The 14,533-nt window shown below is 34.5% G+C and overlaps 1 protein-coding gene across 1 annotated transcript in view; it reads right to left on the bottom strand.

The window, feature by feature from the left end:
- Positions 1–1,826: 1,826 nt before the first annotated feature.
- The window catches only part of nop5 (nop5 ribonucleoprotein), a 187,123-nt gene continuing 174,416 nt past the window's right edge, over positions 1,827–14,533 (bottom strand). The window contains exons 14-16 of the mRNA XM_090387823.1: positions 13,842–13,934; positions 8,752–8,832; positions 1,827–1,937 (exon numbers count right to left, since the gene is read on the bottom strand). Coding sequence (XP_090243949.1) covers positions 1,873–1,937; positions 8,752–8,832; positions 13,842–13,934 — 239 coding nt within the window. The 3' untranslated portion in view covers positions 1,827–1,872. The remainder of the gene's footprint in view (positions 1,938–8,751; positions 8,833–13,841; positions 13,935–14,533) is intronic.

Here is a 14,533-nt window from a genome sequence, read left to right as displayed (position 1 = left end):
TAGATTTCCAGCTGTCGACCATGATTAACGAAAGACAACCAGCTAATATCAGCTTATGTCACATGACAAGTCATGTGAGATCTATGGAAAGGTTTCTCCATAATAGTAAAAGGCACTTTTGATACTCTTGCTCCAAGTCTTCTAGAATGAGACTCCAAGCTTTCAATTTGGATTAGTGGAAGCAAATGAAAACTAATATCAACTTACGTCATATGACAAATTGCATGAGATCTTTGGCAAGGTTTTCTGTAGCAGTAGCAATACTGGTAAAAAGGGTTCCTTCCAATACTCTTGCATGTTTCTTATGTTCCCTAACCTAGTTTATCTTAAAAACTGTTAGGTTACGAAAATGGGAATAAGTTAATAAAATTTATTTTTTAATTTGCAGTTGAAAGACAAGGTGCTCACTTAACAGCATAATGTTTCAGAAACCTAGCAAGTGTCACCGATTGCAATTTGCTTGTCTGGCATCATCCTCTTGCTGGAGCTGACCATACAAAAATGCTGATGAGAAATGTGTCACACATTGTCAGACCCCAGACCTCAAAAACCTCTCTGTATAAAGTGGCACCCACCCATGTATACTTGGCAATTATATTAATAACCTTTTATGATAGATGATTCTCAAGAATAATAAGAGCTCAAGTGAAAATGAGTCAACATCGGCAATTTTTAACTGCTAAACAGTTACAAACCTAAAATTTGAAATCAAATAATCTTTTAATTTGGCTTCAAGAGAATGTAGTACATTGGACGGATAAGCAATTCATTAAGTGGAGTTGTAATTACATCAAAAGAACTTTTGACTATCACAGTTACCACTATATCCACTGGAACAACAGCAGGTATATCCAATGTTATAACATTATCTAGATTTGGTAGGGGTTAATAACAGTTAATAAATTAACTGTTTAAAATTGGGGGAGGGGGCATCCCACTGCTGAAATTGTCTGTTCTCAGTATATTATTAAATTGGTAAAAAATGTAAAAATTTAACTGACAAGACAACTTAATCACATTTCATTATGACTTCTGTTTTCCTTCATCAGTGACAACAATCGAAACATTTTACGTTTTAAATTAACAATGCACAATGACTGTTATGGCACTGCAACCAGTCCTCCTGCTGAAATTATGGAAATAAAAGCAAAGTTCTTTACATTTATCCCAGTGGTCTGGAAACAAGACGACAACCAAATAAAATATAACTGGCATCCATGCATATACCAACAAGTTTCCAGTCACCAGAGCACGATCACGTAAGAACCTTCTTCTTTATGTAGTTCCATTATATATCAGCGATCACTGCTTGAGTAAGACTAACTACAATATAAATTGTCAATCAAGTATTAAATATAATCTAAATATTGTAACTGATAATCACTGATAGAGGAGGCATGTAGAACTGTACCAAAACATAAGATTTACCTTTAATGCTAAATTAAAGTTTTCTAAAATTCATATAGCTGCATATGTGAATAGTAAGATGTGTCCCCATAAGAAAAATTATTCCACATTATTTTGATCTATATGACACCTATTCTAATCAAAACAGCTATTCTGAGTGTAAATTAAATCAACTTCTTACTCTCTGACATTATAAGAAAATTAAGATGTGACAAACAGGCAATGAAAAATTTTTCAAATATCATTATTCTGTTATTTCTACATATAACTTTTGTTATTTTAAAATAATACTGTTACAGAATATATAAATTAATCAACAACAAACTATTACAGAAAAAGATACAAGAAGAAGTCATTAAACAGAAAATAAGATGAGGTCAGAAAAGTTCATATTTCAAAAGAATTTATTGTAAAAAGGTGCTACACTTCATATTTTCACTGATGTAATTAAAAGCAAGCACAGATTCATTCTGTTGTTTCAAGTTTTATTTTTTTACGTTTTTTCTTCTTTTTACTTCCATCTACATCACCTAAAAACAGAAAATAAACTGTTTATAAACAAGATCTTTACTTTAATTTTAATAAAAAATACATTCTTAACAGAAGGCAAAAAAATTGTATTCCAGAAATTTCAATTTTAGCTATTGACTGCAGGTTTTTGTCTTGCCTGAAGCACATGCTACAGGCTGTGCAATATGACAATGGTGCATTATCATGCTGAAACAGAAAAGTGCTCTTCTATAATGTCAACAGTGTGGAAGGGCACTTTAATTCCATCCTTCCCACAGTTGACACAGCGTGAGAAGGGCAGAATTTCAATTTACTGGATGGTATTCATTATTTTAGGAAAAACAGCACTGGCCCAAGTCCAAACCACAAGGAACAACCCTAAATGGTGATAGTACCCCCATCAAACTTTACAGTTCAGATGACACGCTCTGGTAAATAATATTCTCTGGGCCAGACCCAAATTCAGACACCAGATCAGAAGCCATATATCATGGCTTCTGATCATACCTTTCCAATATTTCAGGCACCAGTTATGATGTGCTATGCACCAGGCATGTTGAAATATGCAGTACATTCTGTTGTTTCAAGTTTTATTTTTTTACGTTTTTTGTTTATTTGCTACAGCTCTTCTGTAAAAATCCAATGCTATGCAGCCTCTCACAATACTATTACAAAATATGGTGAATTTAGAAATTCCTTATGTACCTTAATTTAAAGACTTGATTTTAAAATAGCAAAATGCTTAATTTACAGTACTCACCTCATACAATCCATTTTAGTGTGATGAAAATTAGAGAAGAAGCATGGTTGTAATTATGATTACAATTTAAAAGAATCAAGATACTTGATTAAAAAAAAAAAAAAAGGGAAGTGCACATTCCATTCTTTGGTTGTCATATCTAAGTGTTAACACTGATAAGGTAAGTAGTTGATGAAAAAAGCTAATAGTCGTAAACAGGTGACTTTCGAATGAAGTATTTAAAGGAAGTTTATTTCCAGTGCGTCTAACACATTTAATATTGCAGAAATCATTCGATAACGAGAGCTTCATGTTGAAGGATTTTGTAATTGGAATTCAATTTAATAACTGTAATTGCTGAATCAATTAACAGATCGTGATTATAGGAATGGACATGTGTGAGTTCTGTATGTGTTTGGTTGGTTTTGAAACCGTTGAAGTGATAACACACACGTATTAAATGTCTTGGAAGTGACGAATTTTGCTGTAGTACTTCCTATTTGACACGCTGTACATTCTGATTGGTCTCTTATCAAATATATGATGTTATTAAAGTCTCGCGTCGAATACTTGTGTCTCTTTATATGTGTTGAACTTAGAACCCAGTTTGTTGTATGATGAAAACGAGAGCGTTATATGTGTTCATAAAAACTTGATAAAGTCGTTTAGCGTATTGATTATGAAAGGAAAGGGCAACGTGTATTCCTAGTTTCTTAACAGTTTAAATTATTTGGGTTGTTAATTCCTATATTCAGCTTTGGAGATAGGTTTCTCTAATTAATTGTGGTGGATGTTTCCTGGCTATGAATCTCTCTGTGAGATATTGTAACTCAATGGATAAATCTTCATGTGTGGAACTGTATTTAATGGCATTATAAATTTGATTGTAGAGAACTGCTCTTTTGATGTTTAATGGATGGTGTGAATAAAAATGTAAATATTTACCCATATGTGTGCTTTTCCTATAGATTTTAGTGGCTAACCTTGTTCCTGTTTTGGAAATGGTAAGGTTAAGAAAGTCTATTTTATTCTGTTTCCACTTCGAGGGTGTACTTAAGCCTCTCGTGTATGGTATTGAATGTATTAAAAAGTGTATCAATGGTTGAATCGTTGCCTATCAGTAATATGTCGTCAGTGTATCTCATGTATAACTTGATATTTGAGGGAAATGGTTGGAGTACGTTTTGCTCAATTGAGGTTAGATAGATCTCAGACAAAGGGACTGAGATTCCCAGGCCCATGTTTAGTGATTCCGAATATACGACACTTACATTATCACAAGACTCAAAAATAAATTAGATGGTATATTAAGGAGACTTAGAGGTGACAAAAAAAAAAAAAAAACGGCCTATACACTCTTCAACAGATAGGTATTCATAGCAATATTCTACTTCATATATTCGGAATCACTAAACTCCACAAACAACATTGCATATTAAGGCAGATCGTTTCTTTTAAAAATTCTGCCTTTGCCAATCTCTCTACATTCCTTGTTAAAATTATATCACCTTTAATGAGGTTTTCTCAATTTAGAGTACATAACACTAAACAGGCCCATGAACGCATAACTTCTCTCTCCATTTCAGATAATGATATTTTAGCATCATTCGATGTTGTCTTCTCATATACAAATGTACAAATTGAGTCCACCTTACAAGCTCAATACAGTTACTCATAACCGATGACACTTTAATCAAGCGTACAAACTTGAAAGTAGATAGTATCATAGAACTTACATAGCTTCTATTAAATGTGAAACATTTTGGTTTTTAAAACAAAATTTATGAACAGATATACGGCTTCCCCAGGGGCCTGGGAATCTCAGCCCCTTTGTCTGAGATCTATAATGCCTCAATTGAGCAAAAAGTACTCCAGATAATGTTTCCCTCAAACATCAAGTTATACAGATGACATATTACTGATAGGCAACAAGTCAACCATTGATACACTTCTTAATACATTCAATACCATACACGAGATGCTTAAGTACACCCTCTAAGTGGAAACAAACCAAGTTAGCCGCTAAAATCTAAAGGAAAAGCACATATACAGGTAAATATTTACATTTTTACTCACACCATCCATTGAACATCAAAAGAGCAGTTCTCTACAATCAAATTTATAATGCCATTAAATACAGTTCCACACATGAAGATTTATCCATTGAGTATATTTCACAGATAGATTCATAGCCAGGAAATATCCACCACAATTAATTAGAGAAACCATCTCCAAAGCTGAATATAGGAATTAACAATCCAAATAATTTAAATCGCGATAAGAAACTTGTCACATTTGACATTGTGTATTCACATTGTCCTTTCCTTTCATAATCAATACGCTAAATGACTTTGTCAAGTTTTTATGAACACAGATATAATGCTGACGTTTTCATCATACAAACTTGTTTCTAAAAGCAAAGATATATTAAGCACAAATTTACCCTTTGTTACCTTACCAATTAAAAAATTAAACGATATATGAAAATCGGAATAATTAATACGTATTGTAATATGTACATACAAACTAGTTGACACTTCTGTTCGCTGACATTTCTGGGTGGGGGTTAAAATTCAAAACAGTAAAAAGATAAGCAATCAATAACAAAGAACAAGGCACACACAAATTGCAAGTAACATAATACGTGCAAGCGAGAACGGAGTAACGAGTTACAAAGCTTTAAAAATAGGAATGAAGAGAAGATCTGAAAATTAATTTTTTTATATGATTGAAGATGTCATGGAAGTGTAAACACATTTCACCATAATAACCCACAGAATTCCAGCTGTCGGTGTTATCACAAATTCAGTAAGATAGAGTTTACTGTCCGTTTATGATAGATTTCACTAACAGAAAAGCCCAATAAACAGGTGAATGCTAATTGTTTTTATTGTTTTATGGTTGTGACCTCCAGAATTTCAACCGAACCACATGGTACAGTTGGAGACAATCATAGGGTAATCTCCAGTTCTGCAGTCTCCTGCCCCGATTAAATGGCATGCTGTCCCAATTAAGTGAAGTAAACCCTGGCTATTTTCTCGATTGGTTTCTGTTTTTTAAGATTTGCCCCAAATAACCGGTGGCCCAAATAACCGGAAACCAATGTGTGTGTGTGTGTACATATATATATAAAAAAAGACCTTTATGTTGCATATATGTAGCCGACGTGGCCCAGTAGGTTACTTTATTTCTTGAGAAGCTGTGTCGGCCACATACGTGTGATGTTATTACGGCATACATATGAAGGTCGTTTGTGATTAGTTTATTGCATGTGCGGCGAGTGCTGCAATAAAACTAATTGTGATAAAATAAACTCTCAAAAGACGCAACAAGTTTGTTAGATTTTGTGAATACAAGTTCGTTAGTGCACTGTATTATCCATCATATTGTGTTGTTTTTCCACAAGTTTGTACAAGTGTGTTGTTAAAAAAAAAAAAAAAAAAAAAAACCGGCTAAAACAAAATGACTAAAATAAGAGGACCTGAGAGAAATTGCTGGAATTTACAATTAAGTGCAGAAAAACAAGTTGGAATGGCTTTCCAGTGTTTACGAGTTCGTGCCAACAGCTGATGCTGCAACCAAGAAAGCTTCAATTACCAAAACAGTAGCGGCAGGTCTGGGTGCCGACCCGGAAAATTTGAAATTACATTCACGCAAATTATGTCCGAATTAGTGATGGTCGAACTGTACTGTATTTCACTGATCTGCTTACTTGTAGGAACACAATGCTTTTATACTTATAACTTTTGTTTTCAATATGCTGGCTAGGGTTAGGTTCAGGGTTTCACTAACAAATTCACGTAAACTATCTTTACATCCTTTGCAGTTCAGATGAAAGAAGCACATAAAGACATTTTATCTTTAGCTTTTTAGGGTGTTCTTGAGACATTCCAAATTTCATTAAAATCAGAGCAATAGAAATCTAGCAATTATTATTTCTTTTTTCCATATATATTACATAGGCTATGCCATATACTGTAGCTGAAGTAATGAATGGGCAATATGGTGGAAGTGCAGGAACAAAATGTTCTTGGTTTGTGCATAAAAGTCATTGCACTCTCTCTCTCTCTCTCTCTCTCTCTCTCTCTCTCTCTCTCTCTCTCTTTCTCTCTCTTTATCTGTTTACTAAATACATAAATCATGAAATATTACTATTTTTTTATTATATTAATGACAGCAGAAAAGTTAAATATGTTGTATTTCAACTGTTATTAAAACCTAGGAAGACAAGAAAACTAAATTACAAAAGCGTCGACAATATATGATTGCTTAATTTATTCATAGAGTCTGAAATATGTAGTAAATACTATGTTATCAGGTAGTGTGCAGTGAAGTGAAAACAATTACTTTTATATATTATTAGTCATTAATCAATAATTACTAATAAGGTAATTATTTATTTAATTTTTAACTCTGTTAATCACAGAAAAAAAATTCAATTTAAGAAATAAAAATTAAATATACTTGATGTGTAATGCACTGTGAACAATAAATAACTTGTGTTAATCTTTATAATAAACATTTTAAACCATTTTATATGGTTTAAAATGTTTCTCTTAATCTGCAGTAGTTATGTACTCAGATGCATTTTTTAAAATACATTTTCATTTTAATTCAAGATTTCTGGACATATCCTGTACGTAGTTGGTTGTTTTTATAAGCAATGTGTGAAGTGGTACAGTATGTCATCATGCTTCATTTCAGGAGGCTTTCAAGCCATCCAAATCCAAAAGCCAATGCATTGGTTTTTTCCCCCTATGCTACAGTAATTTTCTAATCCAATGTCTCGAATAGTAGTTACAACTGTAAACTTCTTATATATAAAAAAAAAAAAACACTCAATGGATGATGTAATTAATATTTACAGCAGCAAAGGGCAAAGGATAGAAATGATTCATTTCCTTTAATGCCATTTAAGTGCAATAGAACAAAATTAAGTTGGAATAAATTTATGATGTCATAGATCTAACAGAAGCAACTCAGTTTCCTCCAACCATCGAAAGCAGGAAGGGAGATACATATTCAAATCATCACACCATCTTTCCAACAAACAAACACACAAGCATTCCACAATAAAATGCAATAAATTTTCAGCAGGATGGATTATGAACCACAGGATATACATAATAAATTTATCATGAACCATGCAATCAGCATTGCTTTTTTTATCATGTTTTGCTACATGCATAAAGAAACATGGTCAAACCTCCCAAATCCAGTACTACCTGAGAATTGCCAAATTCATTTCATGGATTGGCATAAAAGCAAGGTATTGTTGTTCAGATTTTGAGTTTATGAATTGTACAAGAAGGATTATGCAAATTAATGATTCACTAAACTGGTGAACATTTTTAGAAAATTTTTATTGTTTGTATACAACATAAATACTGCAACTTTCATCCATTTGTATTTGCCATTTTGTCCCCTAAAAGAAAATTAAGTGACACAGAGGATTGTGGCCATTCAAAACATACACACACAGTCCTCATCTAATCATATTGCAGAAAAGGCGCTGTCAAACAAATGATACTTGTCACTGGAACCTTAAATATTATATCACTGCGCATGCATATTTTGAAAGAGGGAATAATTTAATTTTTACTGTACTTTTCTATGTACTGTACAATTTTTTTTTGTGTGTGTGTGTGCACGTGAGAGAGAGAGAGCACGTGCAATAAGTTCTAATATTTTGTGCAGCTTTTTTATGACTATAAGTTTACCAAAAATCAGAAAATTCCAAGATACAGAAAAGATCAGGGCCAAAGGTTTACAGATTTGGGAGGTTTGACCATACAGTACTAATTTGCAGCTTTCCAGTTACATTACATTTTATCCAAGACAAATTAAAAACTATTTCTTATAAACACATTTTTATAACTGCAAAGAATACAGCAAGAAATAAAAGTAATCATAATATACTAATAGTTATTTCATTTTTATTTACACTTCCACTTTTTTTTTATATTGGTCAAATTTCAAATCATACAATTGTAGACTCAGACGTGTTTCATTTCTTTAAATAAGAATTAAAAATGGTCAAATTTTATAATGCACTATACATCATTAGCTGACTTAAACATTAATGTATTACATACCTGATTTCAAAGACTCATCTAACAATTCACCCCCTTCATCAACCTCTGATTTTATGCTGATTTCGGTATTTTGCTCTGAAACTAAAACTACTACTTCAGTTTATAGCATAAGCAAAAGTACTAATCACAATACTAAACAAATCATATGATATATCAAAATGTGGAGAGGATAAGATATCAAAATATGCTGTGAGTTAGTGGTGTTTGACAAGTGTCAAGAAGTGCTACTTCACAATGACTTAGATAGGCTTCAGGGATGGTCAAATAAGTAGCAACTGTTTTAACCTCCAAAATGCAAAGTTTTACTTTTAGCAACAGTAGGGGCATATGATGCAAGAAAGCAAGCTAATGCAACATCACCCCCCCCCCCCCAAATTCTCTAATTTCACCCCACCATTTGTTCCAAATGCCTCTCCAGCTCAGCCTTCAATTTATTTAGGCTATCAACTTCCACAACAAAAGATGGAAGTCTGTTCCACTAATCAACCACGTGCTGGCTAAAAGCAAACTTCTGCACATCCATTCTGCAACTGTCTTTCCTCACTTTGAATCTATCCCCACCCAAGTTCTTAATCTGAGCAAGATGAAGAATCCCATCAGCATTCAGCATGCTTAACCCATTCAAATCCTTATACACCTCAATCAGATCACCTCGAAGGTGCCTACTCTCCAGGCGCTAAAATTTGCAGAACTTAAGTCTTTATTGGTAAGAGCACTTCTTTGTTCCCCTCACCAATCTTGCTGCCCTTCTTTGGCAAATCTACATCCTTCCTAAAATGATGCCTCTAGACCTGTACACAGTACTCTAAGTGTAGCCTGACCATTGCCTTGTACAATGGGATAATCACCTCCCTGTACCTGCTAGCAAAATTCCTATATATCATTGAGAAGACTCCATGAGCTGCCCTGGCAACCTGTCTGCACTGCTCAGCAAACTTCACATTTGACTACACAATTACCCCCAGGTCTTTTCCACTTCCCTGAGTGTAGTACTACACATTTGGTACATTTCTCTTGGGTGATTGCTACCCATATGCAGTACTTTGCATTTGTCAATGTTAAACTTCAACTGCCACATCCCAGCACATTTGCCCAACATATCTAGATCCAGTTGGAGTAGCATACTGTCTTTACTGTCATTAACAACCCTGCCAACCTTTGTATCATCTGCAAACTTGGACATAATCCTCATATACCTTCATCAATATCATTGACGAATACACAAAACAACAATGGGCCCAACACGTAACCCCGAGGAACTCCACTAATAACATTTGTCCACTGATTACCACTCTCTGTCGTCTACCACTCAACCATTCCTTTATCCATTGTAGCAACTTACCCATAATGCCATACCTCTCCAATTTGTACAGCAGTCTTCCATTTGCAACAGTATCAAAAGCTTTCCTGAAATCCAAGTATATGATATCAAAATTATTTTTTACATTCAGTTCCTTTGTGACCACATCATAGTATCCAATGAAATTGGTCAGACAAGACCTATCTTTAACAAACCCATGCTGTGTCTTAACCATTGCTGCAGTCTTTGTCTAGATGATCTTGCAATGCTTCTTTATCCAGTGACCCCATTATTTTCCCCGGAACACAAGTTAAATTAACAGGTCTATAGTTACTTGTGTCACCTTTTGAACCCCCTTTGTGAATTGGTGATACATTTGCACACCTCCAGTGCATCCTCTGAGTCCAAGGAAGCTCTCATAATTATGGATTAGGGTTTGCTTACTTCCTTTGCTACCTCCTTTAATATAACTGGATAGATCCTGTCCACCCCAGGTGCCTTCCTTATGTTTAACTTCGAAAATTTCTCCTCCACTTTGCTCTCAGTTTATTACAAAATCACTTAACTCCCTGTTAGAGTTTGATAAACTTCTGGCATTCCCCTCATTGAATAACTCTTCATGTGTGAATGTAGATGCAAAACACTCATTCGGTTTATCAGCTACCTGAGCATAATCATCAATAGTCAACCCATCTATGTTAAGTGGTCCAATCTGATTCATCCCTTTCCTTCTAGAGTTTACACAAGTAAAGATCTCTTTGCTGTTTTTCTTTGCATCCTTTGCCAAAGATTTCTTGTAATCTGTCTTTGCCTGCCTAACCTCCTTTGTGACTTGATTACACACACTTATATCTGCCATAGGCTTCTGTGTCACCTGATAATTTATATGCATCCCATACATTTTTCTTCTCTGCCACGAGCTTCATTAATTCATCTGACTTTGATATAGGCCTGAACACCTGAACAGTATTTCATTTCTTAGTTGGAATGGAAAGCCTAGTAGCCTCCAAGAGTAAGTCCCTGAAGGCTTCCCATTTAGAATTCAACGATGGTAACATCATCAGTTGATCTCACTGTACAGAATTTAAAAACTGTCTGAGACCCCCATAGTCACCTTTCCGAAAGCAAAAGCCCTTTAACCTTGATCAAGTAATTCCCATATCAGTACATTGTGATCACTGACACCCAGTGGTTCCTTTATCTGCAAATTCTTAATGCATGAATAATCACTGCTGATAATCAGATCAAGAGTTTTACTCCCTCTGGTTGCATATCGAACACGCTGCTGTAGAAAACAGTCATCCAACAAATCCAAAAGTCGTGCTATTGTGCAAGTGACCAACCCACAAGTTCCAGTCAACATCTGGAAAGTTAAAATCCCCCATTATAACACATTCTGATTTACTGGCACATTCTATTTCTCTGCACAATGCTCATTACACTCATCAGATTCATTAGGCCTATAACACACACCTACTCTCATTTTTCCTTTCCCAGTGCTTATGTCCCACCAAACAAACTGAACACTGCATTGTTCACCAATGTCGATTAGATTTTGTGCTTCTTAACTAACAGCATAACCCCTCCTCCCTTCCTGTACACATTGTACTCCTCAAATTCCAATTCTGCACTGCTTATATCTGTGTGTCACCACGTCTCTGATATCCCAACAATATCTGCCTTTGATGTCTTGACTAGCACTTCAAGCTCATCAAATTTATTAACTATACTCTTAACATTAGTGGCACTTGGGCAATAATACCAAAATAACTTATACATTGGAGGAGTTTAGGTTTAAAATGATAGCAGAAGAACAGGATATGGGGGTTAAAATACAGGTAGCAAGGAGTGTCCATAGTATCCTGTTAATGATTAATTGCACACTCTCTGAGACAACTGTGATGATGCACTCAACTACATATAGTCACACCTAAAAAAAAACAAAATTTAACATGGAGAGAGACTTCAAACATGGTTATAGAGCTTAAAAAACCTTAGAGAAGATTTAACAGAGGGTTCCCTCTCAGGGCTCTGAGAGGGAACAGTAAAATGAATGAAGGTGAAATTTTCATGTTACTAAGTGATACTAGAACTGGGGGGATAGATTCAAACATGGGGGGAAATTGCACACTGTACTGTAGGAAGTTTCCTTTAGCCAGTGAGCTGTTATTCATCGGTAAGAGTTGCCTCTGTGGATAGTTTGACAATTTGAAGGCCTGCAGGATCAATATTATTACTAACTTAGGACATATCAGAGACTGTTCACATAGAAAGGAGATATGTTTTTGGGCATATACATTATATATATATATATATATATATATATATATATATATCATTATACAGTCATTTCTCTTATAATGTGGTATGTGTTCCTAAAAACATCCATGTTATGGTATTTCGCGCATTAAAAACAACAGGGCTTATGGGAACGATAGTGGCACAGCACAAAAAAAAAGTTCAGTCTTAAGTAAAACACTAAAAAAAAGTTAGAAACTCAAAATTTCTAACACAGGTTTAAACATCTTAAATTTCTAATAAACAAACATTACAGTAAATAAATACAGCACCTCAACCTTGACAATATATTAAGTTTGTTTGATTGATATTTCTGTTCACTGATATTTTCTTGTTTTTTTTGGATTGTAAAATTTAAAACCGTAAAAAGGATAAGCAATCAATAACGACGAACACGGGAAACATAAGTGAGATAAGTTTACAAAGCCTAAAAAATAGGAATAAAGAGAAGATTCTGAAAAATTTATTTATGTTTTTTATATGATTGAAGATTTCATGGAAGGGAAAACAATTTTACCATAATAATGCAAACCCACAGAATTCCAGCTATCAGTATTAACACAAATGCAGTAAGATAGAGTTTACTATCCATTTATAATTAGATTGCACTAACAGAAAAGCTCAATAAACTGGGAACTGCAAATCGTTTTTATTGTTTTATGGTAGTGACAGAAATGTGCTCCTCCGCTCACGCTATCCTGCCTCACAAAATTTCTGTTCAAATGGAAAAATGTGAATCAGCCTACAATATTACCTATTATCTTGTGAATACAGCAAATAACAACAGCGTGTCTCAGACCAACACAACTACAGCTATGTTTGTTGTTTGTTATTTGGTTTTTTAGGAGCATTAGCAACTAAGGCCATATTGCTCCAGGGATATGTGGTGGTCATTCCCTGACCTTTCCGCATCCTCTGTATTTGGTGGTCACGGGCTCGAACCCCAGTCTAATCAAGGAGTGTGTGCTATGCACTGCTGCTCCTGCCCACCTGGCTATGGAGGCACCTTACAACTACAGTAAATGGGAAAATATAGCTCTTACACATTTGGCATTTTTGAAGCTTCATAAACTTGTACGTATTTCTGAGTAGGTCACTACATTCAGCTTGGTGGCAAGATTTACGTTCACCTGGTGTTACTTGCAGACAAAATTACGCATGAGCCAAAGAGAAAATCATGTTCTATTTGCATTGCAAAAATGTGTGTTATAGCAGATGTGACTCTATTTTATTTTATATGGGATTATATAATTATATATCCCAAATGCATTAACAGTTAAAACACACACACACACACACACACACACACACACACACACACACACACACACACACACACACACACACACACACACACACACACACACACACACACACAGGTGGAGAGGGGGGAGGACTGTAATCCCAAATGCACTGATAGCATAGAAAATATGAACATTCTCATTATTTAGAAGGATATACAACTAGACATGGTATGCGGTAGTAAATTTACCTGAGCATTCTCCTTCTGCCATCATTTGAGCTTTTTTCTTTTTCTTCTTCTTCTTTTCTTTCTTTGTCACTTGGGAAGTACTACCGAATTGTTCTATATATATCAAAATCCCAAAAATATATGGGGAGAAAAAAATACACGTAAGCAAACTAGTATAAAAATATGCTTAAATGAGCATCATATGTGGATAATTAATACAGTAACTGAAAATACCCAAAAATGAAAAACAAACAATAGTCAAAATAATAAAAACAAAACACCTGGGAAAATGTTTTTTTTGCATGGGCTGGTTAAACAAGAACAAAACTTTTCTGGACATAAGGCTTTAATTTTTTAGACAAATTACTTGGTCAATGTGTAAAGGTGGCCCATAAATGTACCCAGCACAAAACTCCGACAGCTGTTTCTGATGATTTGGTGTTAAATGCAATTTGTATAAAACTGGGTACATAACTGCCAACTTCTAACTTTCAAAAACTTGGTGTTATGCATTTGTAAGCAAGAGGATTTTTTAGAGTTCACACTGCACTATAAATTAAATTTCACTGACAATGTACACATTTTATATTAAAATACGCATATAGAGATTGTTTACCATTACAATATGCTTTCGAACATTAGCTGGAGGAAAACAGATGATTTCTGGTGCAAAACAAGCTATAAACAGTTTATATACAGGGTCATCAAAAAAG

Source organism: Mastigoproctus giganteus, chromosome 13 (assembly GCF_048544385.1).
Source record: "Mastigoproctus giganteus isolate SK-2022 chromosome 13, ASM4854438v1, whole genome shotgun sequence".
In the NCBI taxonomy this organism is placed as follows: domain Eukaryota; kingdom Metazoa; phylum Arthropoda; class Arachnida; order Uropygi; family Thelyphonidae; genus Mastigoproctus; species Mastigoproctus giganteus.
This window is presented reverse-complemented; position numbering and strand designations above follow the sequence as displayed.